A 13,993-nucleotide genomic window follows, 5' to 3' on the forward strand; every position below is an offset into this window, starting at 1 on the left:
TCCCTCCTCACTCCTCCCCTCCCCTCCCTCCTCACTCCTCCCCTCCCCTCCTCACTCCTCCCCTCCCCTCCCTCCTCACTCCTCCCCTCCCTCCTCACTCCTCCCCTCCCCCTCCCTCCTCACTCCTCCCCTCCCCTCCTCACTCCTCCCCTCCCCCTCCCTCCTCACTCCTCCCCTCCCTCCTCACTCCTCCCCTCCCCTCCCTCCTTCCCCCCTCCCTCACTCCTCCCCTCCCCTCCCTCCTCACTCCTCCCCTCCCCTCCCTCCTCACTCCTCCCCTCCCCTCCCTCCTCACTCCTCCCCTCCCTCCTCACTCCTCCCCTCCCCCTCCCTCCTCACTCCTCCCCTCCCTCCTCACTCCTCCCCTCCCCTCCCCTCACTCCTCCCCTCCCCTCCCTCCTCACTCCTCCCCTCCCCTCCCTCCTCACTCCTCCCCTCCCCTCCCTCCTCACTCCTCCCCTCCCCTCCCTCCTCACTCCTCCCCTCCCTCCTCACTCCTCCCCTCCCCCTCCCTCCTCACTCCTCCCCTCCCCTCCTCACTCCTCCCCTCCCCCTCCCTCCTCACTCCTCCCCTCCCCTCCTCACTCCTCCCCTCCCCCTCCCCTCCTTTTAAACTTTAAAATGTGAATAACTTTAAAAATATAACACCGATTTCAATAAAACTACTTGCATCATCACTAAAGTGACAATGGTGAGTAAGGTGGGCCTAAAATTGTCGCGCTATGGTGCACCGTTTTGTCTGATGTTCGGTCACAAACAAGATAACAAACGAGAGGTTTAGTATATAGATGAGAGGTTTATTCTTACTAGAGGGCCAACTCACAGGGGAAACATCGCCTGGGATTCTTAAAATATTCAGGCCTTTCATTCTGCTGTGATCACCTTCTCACCCGAATAATAAACGGGAGGCCATTTAAAACTGAGGTGAGAAAAAACTTTTTTTCACCCAGAGAGTTGTGAATTTGTGGAATTCTCTGCCACAGAAGGCAGTGGAGGCCAATTCACTGGATGAATTTAAAAGAGAGTTAGATAGAGCTCTAGGGACTAGTGGAATCAAGGGATATGGGGAGAAGGCAGGCACGGGTTACTGATTGTGGATGATCAGCCATGATCACATTGAATGGCGGTGCTGGCTCGAAGGGCCGAATGGCCTCCTCCTGCACCTATTGTCTATTGTCCTCCTGCACCTATTGTCTATTGTCCTACACATCCAATGACGTACGGGTTTACAGGTAAACAGGCTTGGTATAAAATGTTAAAAACTGTCCCTAGTGTGTGTAGAATAATGTTATTGCGCGTGGATCGCTGGTCGGCACGGACACTGTGGGCCGAAGGGCCTGTTTCCGTGCTGTAAACTAAAACTAAATATTCGGAGCAATTTAGAAGGCCAATTAACCTTCAAACCTGAACGTCTTTGGAGTGTGGGAAGAAACCGGAGCACCCGGAGAAAACCCACGCAGGTGCCAGGGTGAACGTACAAACTCCGTACAGACAGCGCCCGTGGTCAGGATCAAACCCAGGTTTCTGCTCCGTGAGGCAGCAGCTCTACCCGCTGTGACTCAGTTTGTTGTGGTTCTTTCCTGCAGACATTTCCTGCAATCAGGCTTCCGCTTGACTGACTTAAACAACTAATTTGTTTCAACCTTATTCACTTGGGATCAGTTTAGTTTATTCTCGCGTGTACCGAGGTACAGGGAAAAGCTTTTGTTGCGCGCTAACCAGTTAGCGGGAGGACAATAAGTGATTGCAATCGAGCCGTTTACAATGTACGGATACTGGGTATAGGGAATAATGTTTAGTGCAAGGTAAAGCCAGCAAAGTCCGATCAAGGATAGTCAACCAAACAACACTGTGGACTAAGAGACTGTGTAGTAAAGTGAGCAGTTAGCTTAGCTCACCACGACGTCTAGCTGGAAATACTCCAGCAATGCCTCGGCACAGAACGTTCACGCAAACATTCATGGATGTGGAGAGGGTGTTTCCACTAGTGGGAGAGTCTAGGACCAGAGGTCACAGCCTCAGAATTAAAGGACGTTCTTTTGGGAAGGAGATGAGGAGAAATTCCTTTAATCAGAGGGCGGTGAATCTGTGGAATTCTGTGGAGGCCAAGTCAGTTGATATTTTTAAGGCAGAGATAGATATATTCCTGATTAGTACGGGTGTCAGGGGGTCATGGGGAGAAGGCAGGAGAATGGGGTTAGGAGGGAGAGATAGATCAGCCATGATTGAATGGCGGAGAAGACTTGATGGGCCGAATGGCCTAATTCTACTCCTATTCCTTATGACCTTATTAAACACATGTCCTGCATTCTTGCTAATTTGTGGACCAAATCGTTTGAGTTTGGCCTCAATTGCTGTTGACGTTTGGCTCTCATTATTTAGTTTAGTTTAGAGATACAGCACGAAAACGATTCCGTGCCGACCAGCGGGTAGGGGGGGGGGAGAAAGCTCGCTCCCCCCTGCAGTCGGTTTGAAGTGAAGTTATGATCCGATATGTTGTTTATCCATGTTCTCCAGAGGTGCTCCCTGACCCGCTGAGTTGCTCCAGCACCTTGTGTCTTTATTGGTAAATCAGCATTTGCAATCATAGAGTCGTACAGTGAAGAAACAGGCCCTTCGGCCCAACTTGCCCACATCGGCCAACGTGCCCCATCTACACTAGTCCCGCCAGTCTTGTTTTCGGCCCATATATCACTCTAAACCTGTCCTATCCATGTATCTGTCCAAATGTTTCTTAAGCATTGCAATAATCCCTGCCTCAACTAGCTCCTCCATACACCCACCACCCTTTGAATGAAAAGATTACCGCTCAGGTTTTTATAAAGTCTATCCCCCCCTCGACTTAAACCTATGACCCCTGGTTCTTGATTCCCCTACTCTGGGCAAGAGACTCTGTGCGTCTACACCATCTATTCCTCTAATGAATTTGTGTTTACATTAGATCGGGGAGTTAATTTTGAATGAGAAATATCCTAGGTCAACGTTGGCAATATCTCAATGTCTTGGGACTGGTTGACTGGTTTATGCGTCAAATTGCAGGTATTATCTCGATCGGGATGAAGATTATTCACCTTTTATCAGGGTGTTTACGTTCAGATGAAAGAAGGATCGGTTTTATCTTGCATCTGTTATTTTCCTTTCAAAGTGTACCTTTCTGCTACTAAAGATAGACACAAAAAGCTGGAGTAACTCAGCGTCTCTGGAGAGAAGGAATGGGTGACATTTCGGGTCGAGACCCTTCTTCAGACTGAGAGCCGATGGAGAGGGAAACGAGAGATATAGACAGTGATATCGGAAGAGATGGAATGAAAGATGTGCAAAAAAGTAACAATGATAAAGGAAACGGGCCATTGTTGGCTGTGGGCTAGGTGAAAACAAGTTACAGACAACGAAACTCACCAGGACGACAGTGAAACTAGTACAACGACTAGGGTGGGGGAGGGACGGAGAGAGAGGGGACTTGAAATTATAGAAATTGTAACTTTTTTTGCAAGTTTTTCATGGTGGAGTAGACTTGATGGGCCGAATGGCCTAATTCTGCTTCGATCAATTTCTGCTGCTTGATACACCGAGCACTTTTGTGTTTTATCACTCCTTGTTCACAAGTTATCGGAGTAGAATTAGGCCATTCGGCCCATCGAGCCCACTACGCCATTCAGTCATGGCTGATCTCTGCCTCCTAATGCCATTTCCCTGTCTTCTCCCCGTAAACCTTGACACCCGTTCTGATCAAGAATTTGTCTATTTCTGCCTTACAAAAATTTCCACGGATTAACTACCCTCTGACTAAAGAAGTTCCTCCTCACCTAGAAACATAGGTGCAGGAGGAGGCCATTCGGGCCCTTCGAGCCAGCACCGCCATTCATTGTGATCATGGCTGATCGTCCACAATCAGTAACCCGAGCCTGTCTTCTCCCCATACCCCTTGATTCCACTAGCCCCTAGAGATCTATCGAACTCTCCTTTAAACCCTCCTTGCTAAAAGAGCATGCCAAGGTTGTCTCAATGGTATTGCAGAGAGATTCTCTCTCTCTGTGTGTGTCTCTCTGGGAGAGCTGAACCCTGACAGGCTCCATGGGGAGAAAAACAGAAGAGAGATTTCAGCTATTGACGCCAAAAAAAACGTGAACCCTGCCATTTGGCGAGAGGAGCCAGCCAATTAACAGTGCCATTCTGTCCCATGCTAAATCAACCATGTGTGGGTAACTGGGTCAGCTGCTGGGTGATGCTAGAGTGGTGACCAGTCTTTGATCGGGAACGAGGGATAACAAGACTATCCTGTAGCTTTTGCCAAGAGTTAAATGGCACAGATATTTATGTCTGCCAACTGTAAATTTATTTTATATATAAAATAATTCTGCCTGCAGCACTGTCTGGTAGAGTGTGGCCCAGACATTTCTACATTTCCAGTGGTCTAACTATCGAATGGAATTAATAACTGCATGCAATAAGTCAAGCTTTGAGGAATTACACATTTTCTGCTTTCAGTCTAAAAATTCCTACGCCATCGAAATGTCCAATCCTGAATATCTTACAAATTCCTTCTACGTTTGGAAAAAATCCTGTCTTTGAACCAAAAGGACACAGAGTGCTGGAGTAACTCAGCGGGTCAGGCAGCATCTCTGGAGAACATGGATAGGTGGCGTTTCACAGAGTGCTGGAGTAACTCAGCGGGTCAGGCAGCATCTCTGGAGAACATGGATAGGTGGCGTTTCACAGAGTGCTGGAGTAACTCAGCGGGTCAGGCAGCATCTGTGGAGAACATGGATAGGCACACTAACACTATCCCACACACACTAGGAACAATTTACAATTTTTACTGAAGCCAATTAACCTTGTCTGGAGTGTGGGATGAAACAGGAGCTCCCAGAGAAAACCCACGAGGTCACGGAGAGAACGTGCAAACTCCGTACAGACAGGGATCAAACCCGTGTACACGTGACAATGAACCAAACTAAACTATTAGTGTAAGAAAATAACTGCAGATGCTGGTACAAATCGAAGGTATTTATTCACAAAATGCTGGAGTAACTCAGCAGGTCAGGCAGCATCTCAGGAGAGAAGGAATGGGTGACATTTCGGGTCGAGACCCTTCTTCAGACTGTTCTTTTAAAATGGGCGCTGGGTGATTACTGGCCTAGACTTGTCTCAGCTGACCCATTCCTTGCCAAGTTGATCGAGGGTCTCGTGACTGGCAAGGGTGTCCGCTCCAGAGCTTTGCACTGAGATTTTGTGGGCACGATGCAATCAATTGCCGCCTCCTGATTGAATTAGAGTCAGAGAGTGAAACAGCGTGGAAACAGGCCCTTCGGCCCGACTTGCCCACACCGGCCAACATGTCCCAGCTACACTAGTCCCACCTGCCAGCATTTGGCCCATATCCCTCCAAACCTGTCCTATCCATGTAACACCTGTCTAACATAGTGAGAGTCCCAGCCTCAACTACCTCCTCTGGCAGCTCATTCCATACGCCCACCACCCTTTGTGTGAAGAAGTTACACCTCAGATTCCTATTAAATCTTTTCCCCTTCACCTTAAACCCCTGTCCTCTGGTCCACGATTCCCCTACTCTGGGCAAGAGACTCTGTGCATCTACCCGATCTATTCCTCTCATGTTTTTATACTTTACTTTCTGCTTGTGCAAAAGGTTTTAAAACAGTTGGCTTGGGTGTAGTTGGTACTTTATGTCCCGCTTGGACGAAGGTAGCAGAGTGTTTTTGGCTGAGTGTTCGGGGTGGGGTGGGGAACGACTGAGGTTGCGGTGAACTGTCTGTCAGGCAGCCATTCCGTCCTCTAGAACAGCCACACGTTCCTGTTAAATATTTTTGTCTATGACAGAATTTTGTGAATCAAAAACGCCGGGGTCAAATGATGGATGTTATTTGTTGGGAAAACCAAATACTCGAGGGGCAGAGTGTAAAGGAGATTTAATTTTAAAAGGTACAGCGCGGAAACAGGCCCTTCGGCCCACCGAGTCCGCGCCGACCAGCGATCCCCGTACACTAACACTATCCCACACACACCCTAGAGATCATTTACAATGATTCCAAGGCAATTAACATGCAAACCTGCACGTCTTTAGAGTGTGGGAGGAAACCCACTTGGTCGCGGGGAGACCGTACAAACTCAGTACAAACAGCACCCGTAGTCAGGATTGAACTCAGGTCTCTGGCGCCGTGAGGCTAATGATGTGGTTTTATATTCTAGGGGATACATAGAATATAAAATGGTATAACACAGGAATAGATGTGCAGGGGCGGCTTGGCTTGTTGCACGTAGGGAGCCTTCTACAGACTGATGAAAGAATTCATCCAACCCGGGTCTCCGGCGCTGTAAGGCACCAACTCTACCGCTGCGCCACCGCGCCGCACTATTTTCGAAAATGTTGACTATGTTAGTTGACTATTTATTTCACAAAATGCTGGAGTAACTCAGCGGGTCAGGCAGCATCTCAGGAGAGAAGGAATGGGCGACGTTTCGGGAAGAGACCCTTCTTCAGACTGTCTATGTTAGTTGTTAGTTAGTTCAACTATGTTAGTCTGGGCGGTCACGGTGGCGCAGCGGTAGAGTTGCTGCCTCACAGCGAATGCAGTGCTGGAGACCCTGACTACGGGTGCTGTCTGTACGGAGTTTGTACGTTCTCCCCGTGACCTGCGTGGGTTTTCTCCGAGATCTTCGGTTTCCTCCCACACTCCAAAGGCATACAGGCTTGTAGGTTATTTGGCTTGTTGTAAATGTAAAAATTGTCCCTAGTGTGTGTAGGATAGTGTTAGTGTGCGGGGATCGCTGGGCGGCACGGACCCGGTGGGCCGAAGGGCCTGTATTCTGCACTGTATCTCTAAACTAAACTAAACTAGACTACGATGGGGGACTTGGCCTCACCTTTATTCTTGCTTGTGCTATTGTTGAACTTTGTTTACTTATGGTTTTGTTTCTGTTTTCAGGTCATTTCAGTTGGGACAAATACCTTAAGGAGACCGGTGCAGTGGCTGCTCCTTCCCATTGCTTTAAACAGGTAAAGCACCCTCCCAATGTATAATAGTGTTGTAAGCCTGCGTGTCGGGCCGAGCTGGTCTACAGTGTACACGTACACTAGTCAAGTCAGGTCAAGTCCATTTTATTTGTATAGCACATTTAAAAACAACCCACGTTGACCAAAGAACTGGGGGAGGTAGTTGAGGCTGGGATTATCCCGACTTTTAAGAATCAGTTAGACAGGTACATGGATAGGACAGGTTTGGAGGGATATGGACCAAACGCAGGCAGGTGGGGCGAGTGTAGCTGGGACATGTTGGACTGTGTGGTCAAGTTGGGCCGAAGGGCCTGTTTCCGCACTGTATCACTCTGAGAACACAAGGCAGAATTGCAATGCAGTAGAGCTCCTGCCAGAGGAGGTTGTTGGGACTATTCCCAACGTTTAAGAAACATTTAGACAGGAACATGGATAGGACAGGTTTAAAGTGATATGGGCCAAAAGCAGGCAGGTGGGACTAGTGTAGATGGGGCATGTTGATCGGCATGGGCTAGTTGGGCCGAAGGGCCTGTTTCCATGCTGTATCACTCTATGACATGTACAGAATCAGAGCATTAAGGGGTTGGACACGTTAGAGGCAGGAAACATGTTCCCAATGTTGGGGGAGTCCAGAACCAGGGGCCACAGTTTAAGAATAAAGGGGTAGGCCATCTACGACTCTAAGGCAGCAGCTCTTCCGTTCGGTTGCCTGACGTGGTAAACAAACGAGCTGCTTCCCTTTGCAAAGTGCGCCGGGCTTTCAACAGGAACGTCGTGATTTGTTTCCCCGCAGTTCCCCCCTCAGCCTGAACAAAGCAAATGTGCACCAGGCTGGCCGTGGGCCAAGCCAGTGAAAGAATATCTGGTTCCTTGGGTTCTGTCTGCCTGCCCTGCCATGGAGAGACACATCCATTTGGTGGACGAATGCAGCACATGCTGCTATTTCAAACACTCTCGCTGCGGCTTGGCAGCCAGCCAAGAACGATAAAAGCCCAACGTAAACACATCTATATTACTTACCCTTTCAAATACAACAGAAAGGATTTCATTTTTGCTGAAAGGCTTTCCCACTTATTGACTGGAATCGAGAAAGAACCAGCAAATTACCCCCTGTGAGACTGAAGAAGGGTCTCGACCCGAAACGTCACCCATCCCTTCTCTCTCCCGAGATGCTGCCCGACCTGCTGAGTTACTCCAGCATTTTGTGAATAAATACCTTTGATTTGTACCAGCATCTGCAGTTATTTTCTTATACCCTGTGAGACTGGATCCACAACCTCAATAAGCTAGACGAAAATGAATAAAACGGATTAAATCAAGAAAATCTAGGTTGATTCATAAGTTCATAGGACCAGAATTAGGCCATTCGGCCCATCAAGTCTACTCTGCCATTCAATCATGGCCGATCTATCTCTCCCTCCTAACCCCATTCTCCTGCCTTCTCCCCATAACCCCTGACACCCGCACTGATCAACAATCTATCTATCTCTGCCTTAAAAATATCCACTGACTTGGCCTCCACAGCCGTCTGTGGCAAAGGATTCCACAGATTCACAACCCTCTGAATAATGTAAATTCCTCCTCATCTCCTTCCGAAAGAAAGTCCTTTAATTCTGAGGCTGTGCCCTCTGGTCCTAGACTCTCCCACTAGTGGAAACATCCTCTCCACATCCACTCTATCCATTCGTGATGAGGATAATTGATGAAGATCTTAAGATAAGGTTGTTGGCAGAAGACCAAGATCCATTATATAATCTGGAGTGTGTGGATTTTCACTGTGACTCAACTGGTGTGCTGGTGTAAATGCTACACACACTCAGGAGGTCAGGCAGCATTACCAGGCAGCATTACCAGGCAGCATTACCAGGCAGCATTACCAGGCAGCATTACCAGGCAGCAGCAGCAGCAGCAGATGTTTGAGCTTGACCAAGGTGGCCCAGCAGTAGAGTTGCTGCCTGACAGCGGGTCCGATCTGATGCTGTCGGTACGGAGTTTGTACGTTCTCCCTGCAACCTTTTCTCCAACATCTTCGGTTTCCTCCCACACTCCAAAGACGTGCAGGAGTGCAGGTTAATCGGCTTGGTGTATGTGTAGAATTACCCCTAGTGTGTGTAGGATAGTGTTAATGTGCGGGGATCGCTGGTCGGTGCGGACTCGGTGGACTGAAGGGCCTGTTTCCGCGCTGTATCTCTAAACTAGCTCCTTCCCGCAGATACTCTGCCTGACATTAGCGTCGTAGAGCTGTAGACGTGGATACAGTCTTTCAGCCCGTGACAACCATGTTGGCAGGTCCCGTTTACCTGCACTTGGCCCATGTCAGTTATCAGCTCAGTTTATTGTCACGTGTACCGAGGTACAGTGAAAAGCTTTTGTTGCGAGCCAACCAGTCAGCGGAAAGACAATACATGGTTACAATCGAGCCATTTACAGTGTACAGATACATGATAAGGGAATAACGTTTAGTGCAAGGTAAAGCCAGCAAAGTCCGATCAAGGGTAGTCCGAGGGTCACCAATGAGGTAGATAGTAGTTCAGCACTGCTCTCTGCTTGTGGTAGGACGGTCCAGTTTCCTGATAACAGCCGGGAAGAAACTGTCCCTGAATCTGGAGGTGTGTGTTTTCACACTTCTGTACCTCTTGTCTGATGGGAGAGGGGAGAAGAGGGAGTGGCCGGGGTGAAAATGAGTGTAAATTGAATTATTTTATGAAGGCATCCTTCTCCCCAGAGATGCTGCCCGACCCACTGAGTTACTCCAGCATTTATGTTTGACGTTGGTTGACTGAATCCATCATAAACTGAACCTCTTTCCACCCCACCCCCACCTCATCACACCCCACTCCACCCCCACCACACCCCACCCCCACCCCACCAAACCCCCACCCCACCCCATCACATCCCCACCCCACCCCCACCCCACCACCACCCGACCTCACCACACACCCCACCCCCACCTTACCCCACCCCCATCCCACCCCACTCCCACCCCACCCCCATCCCACCCCACCCACATCCCACCCCACCCCGACCCCACCCCATCCCACCACACCCCCATCCAACCCCGACCCCACCCCATCCCACCACACCCCCACTCCCACCCCACTCCCACCCCTACCAAACCCCCACCCCACCCCATCACATCCCCACCCCCACCCACACCACTCCCACCCCACCCCCATCCCACCCCATCCCATCACACCCCACCCTGACCCCACCCCACCCACCCTTCCTCAGTCGTGCATCCCGCCTGTCAACGAGTTCAAGATCGGGATGAAGCTGGAAGCCAAGGACCCCCGCAACGTCACGTCCACCTGCATCGCCACGGTGGTGGGCATCACCGGCGCCCGGCTACGGCTCCGGCTCGACGGCAGCGACAACAAGAACGACTTCTGGCGCCTGGTGTACTCCTCCGACATCCAGCCCATCGGCAACTGCGAGAGGAACGCTGGCATGCTGCAGCCTCCGCTCGGTAAGGCCAGCCGCAGGGAGACCGTCAGGGCAGGCGTGGCAGGGGTAGAATCAGGCCATTCGGCCCACGATGGGGCTAATTAACCTACAGACCTTTGGGATGGGGGAGGAAACCGGAGCACCTGGGGAAAACCCACACGGTCACGGGGAGAGCGTGCAAACTCCACACAGACAGCTGTGGATCAAACCCGGGTCTCTGGAGCCTTGAGGCAGCTGTTCTACCTGCTGCACCACCGTGCCTGCATTAGGGTTATTCCCTTATCATTAGTTCATAGTTGACAGGAATAGAATTAGGCCATTCGGCCCATCAAGTCTACTTCGCCATTCAATCATGGCTGATCTATCTCTCTCTCCCTCCTAACCCCATTCTCCTGCCTTCTCCCCATAACCCCTGACACCCGCACTAATCAAGAATCTATCTATCTCTGCCTTAGAAATATCCACTGACTTGGCCTCCACAGCCTTGTGTGGCAACGAATTCCAGGATCATGCATCCTTACACTGTGGACGGCTCGATTGTAATCATCTGCAGTCTTTCCACCTGGCCGGATAGCACGCAGCAAAGGCTTTTCACTGCAACTCTGTACACGCGACAATAAACTGAAATGAACTGAACGTATCCCCATAAAACCTTCCTATCCCTCTAATCTGCCCAAATAACTTTAAAAGGAAAAATCCACAAGGAATCGTTACCAAAAGATATTTTTTTAATTTTCGTCCGGGCAATGGGACAAGAGGCAGTCGGAGTTTGCTAGAATATTCTGGCAGCTTCTACGACCACTGATGGAAAACATCTGTCTGAGCACGTGTCCCGATGGAATCTCTTGTGATTTGAGAGCTTCACTCTGCTTCATCTCGAGAGGAAATTGGCGTCAGGGCCAGCTGTGATCCCGTCTCTATTGAAGATCGGCACAAAATGCTGCAGTAACTCAGCGGGTCGGACAGCATCTCCACAGAGAAGGAATGGGTGACCCAAAACATCACCCATTTTTTAAAGTAACTCAGCAGGTCAGGCAGCATCTCAGGAGAGAAGGAATGGGTGACGTTTCGGGTCGAGACCCTTCTTCAGACTGAACAAGGGTCTCGACCCGAAACGTCACCCATTCCTTCTCTCCCGAGATGCTGCCTGACCCGCTGAGTTACTCCAGCATTTTGTGAATAAATCGATTTGTACCAGCATCTGCAGTTATTTTCTTATACCCATTTTTTAAATTCTAGTTTAGTTTAGAGATACAGCGCGGAAAGCATGCCCTTCGGCCCACCGAGCCCGTGCTGACCAGCGATCCCCACACACTAGCACTATCCCACACACACACACATTAGGGACATTTTTTAACAATTTTTATCGAAGCTAATTAACCTACAAACCTGTAGGTCTTTGGAGTGTGGGATGAAACCGGAGCACCCGGGGAAAACCCACGCAGGTCACAGGGAGAACGTACAAACTCCGTACAGACAAGCACTTGTAGTCAGGATCGAACCCCGGTCTCGAACTGAAACGTCACCTATTCCTTCTCTCCAGAGATGCTGCCTGCCCCGCTGAGTTACTCCAGCACTTTGTGTCTGTATTCGATGTAAACCAGCATCTGCAGTTCCGTCCTTTACACATGGAATCTTGTTTCTGGGGGGCAAGCTCTCGTGGCACCTTGTTCCCCTCTTTAGCTGCTTTGGAGTAGGGTTCAGTTGGGTTTAGTTTATTGTCACGTGTACCGAGGTACAGTGAAAAGCTTATTTTGCATGCTATCCAGTCAGCGGAAAGATAATACAAGCTGTAAAGGGTGCAGGGAAGATTTACGAGGATGTTGCCAGGACTAGAGGGTGTGAGCTACAGGGAGAGGTTGAGCAGGCTGGGACTCTAATCCTTGGAGCGCAGGAGGATGAGGGATGATCTTACAGAGGTGTACAAAATCGTGAGAGGAATAGATCGGGTAGACGCACAGAGTCTCTTGCCCAGAGTAGGGGAATCAAGAAATAGAGTTCATAGGTTTAAGGTGAAGGAGGAAAGATTTAATAGGAACCTGAGGGGTAACCTTTTCACACAGAGGGTGGTGGGTGTATGGAACAAGCTGCCGGAGGAGGTAGTTGAGGCAGGTAGTAACGTAACGTTTAGGAAACATTTTGACAGGTACATGGATAGGACGTTTAGAGGGATATGGAACAAATGCGGGCAGGTGGGACTAGTGTAGATGGGGCATGTTGGTCGGTGTGGGCAGGTGGGACTAGTGTAGATGGGGCATGTTGGTCAGTGTGGACAGGTGGGACTAGTGTAGATGGGACATGTTGGTTGGTGTGGGCAGGTGGGACTAGTGTAGATGGGGCATGTTGGTCGGTGTGGGCAGGTGGGACTAGTGTAGATGGGGCATGTTGGTCGGTGTGGGCTGGTGGGACTAGTGTAGATGGGGCATGTTGGTAGGTGTGGGCAGGTGGGACTAGTGTAGATGGGGCATGTTGGTCGGTGTGGGCAGGTGGGACTAGTGTAGATGGGGCATGTTGGTCGGTGTGGGCAGGTGGGACTAGTGTAGATGGGGCATGTTGGTCGGTGTGGGCAGGTTGGGCCGAAGGGCCTGTTTCCACGCTGTGTGACTGTATGATTACAATCGAGCCGTCCACCATGTAGAGATACTGGATAAAGGGAAAAATATGAACAACGTTTAGTGCAGGATAAAGTCCAGTAAAGTACAATCAAAGATAGGGAGGTAGTGAAGAGTGGAGTTACTTTAATTTTATCAGTCTTTCCCTTGATTTTAACTGTCTATTTTCAGAATCGATAGACACAAAATGCTGGAGTAACTCAGCAGGTCAGGCAGCATCTCTGGAGAAAAGGAATGGGTGACGTTTCAGGTTGAGACCCTTCTTCAGACTTGGTTTCCCAACCCAAAACGCCACTTTTCAATGTTCCCCAGAGATGCCACCTGTCCCGCTGAGTTACTCCAGCACTTTGTGTCTATCTTTGGTATAAACCAGCATCTGCAGTTCCTTCCTACATATCTATCTGTTGCTAGCCAGCCCTCAGTGGCTTTATACTGCAAGAGCATCCAGGGTTAAAATCGTCGATTCTTGTATTTCGAGTAACTCATTTTCACTAATCTACTGGGATTACTTTTCTAAAGCAGTGATAGAGAGCAATTAATTACGCATTGAGCCTCCACTGGGGCAAAACCGTGCACTTAACAATGTCAGGCGGTTTCGACTCAATGTTTTTGGTCAGACCGTCGTAGTATTTGGAGTGGGACACGAAAGCGGGTCAGGCAGCGTCTCTGGAGAGAAGGAACGGGTGACATTTTGGGTCGAGACCCTTCTTCAGACCGAGAGCCTGGGGAGAGGGGATCGAGGGATATAGACGGTACATAGGGCAAATGAATGGAGGATATGCAGAGAGCAACGATGATCACGGAAACGTGGAGCCCACAATGCTCCATTGTTGGCTGTGGGATAGGTGACAAGGAGTTACACAGACATTGGAACTCAACAGGATGACAGTGAAACTAGTACGTCGACCAGGGTGGAGGAGAGACG

At 49.7% G+C, this 13,993-nt stretch overlaps 1 protein-coding gene across 1 annotated transcript in view; it reads left to right on the forward strand.

The window, feature by feature from the left end:
* LOC144606718 (polycomb protein SCMH1-like) overlaps positions 1-13,993 on the forward strand; it is a 78,920-nt gene that overhangs the window by 23,890 nt on the left and 41,037 nt on the right. The window contains exons 5-6 of the mRNA XM_078423033.1: positions 6,945-7,015; positions 10,244-10,478. Coding sequence (XP_078279159.1) covers positions 6,945-7,015; positions 10,244-10,478 — 306 coding nt within the window. The remainder of the gene's footprint in view (positions 1-6,944; positions 7,016-10,243; positions 10,479-13,993) is intronic.

The sequence above is a fragment of the Rhinoraja longicauda genome, chromosome 27 (assembly GCF_053455715.1).
Source record: "Rhinoraja longicauda isolate Sanriku21f chromosome 27, sRhiLon1.1, whole genome shotgun sequence".
NCBI lineage: Eukaryota > Metazoa > Chordata > Chondrichthyes > Rajiformes > Arhynchobatidae > Rhinoraja > Rhinoraja longicauda.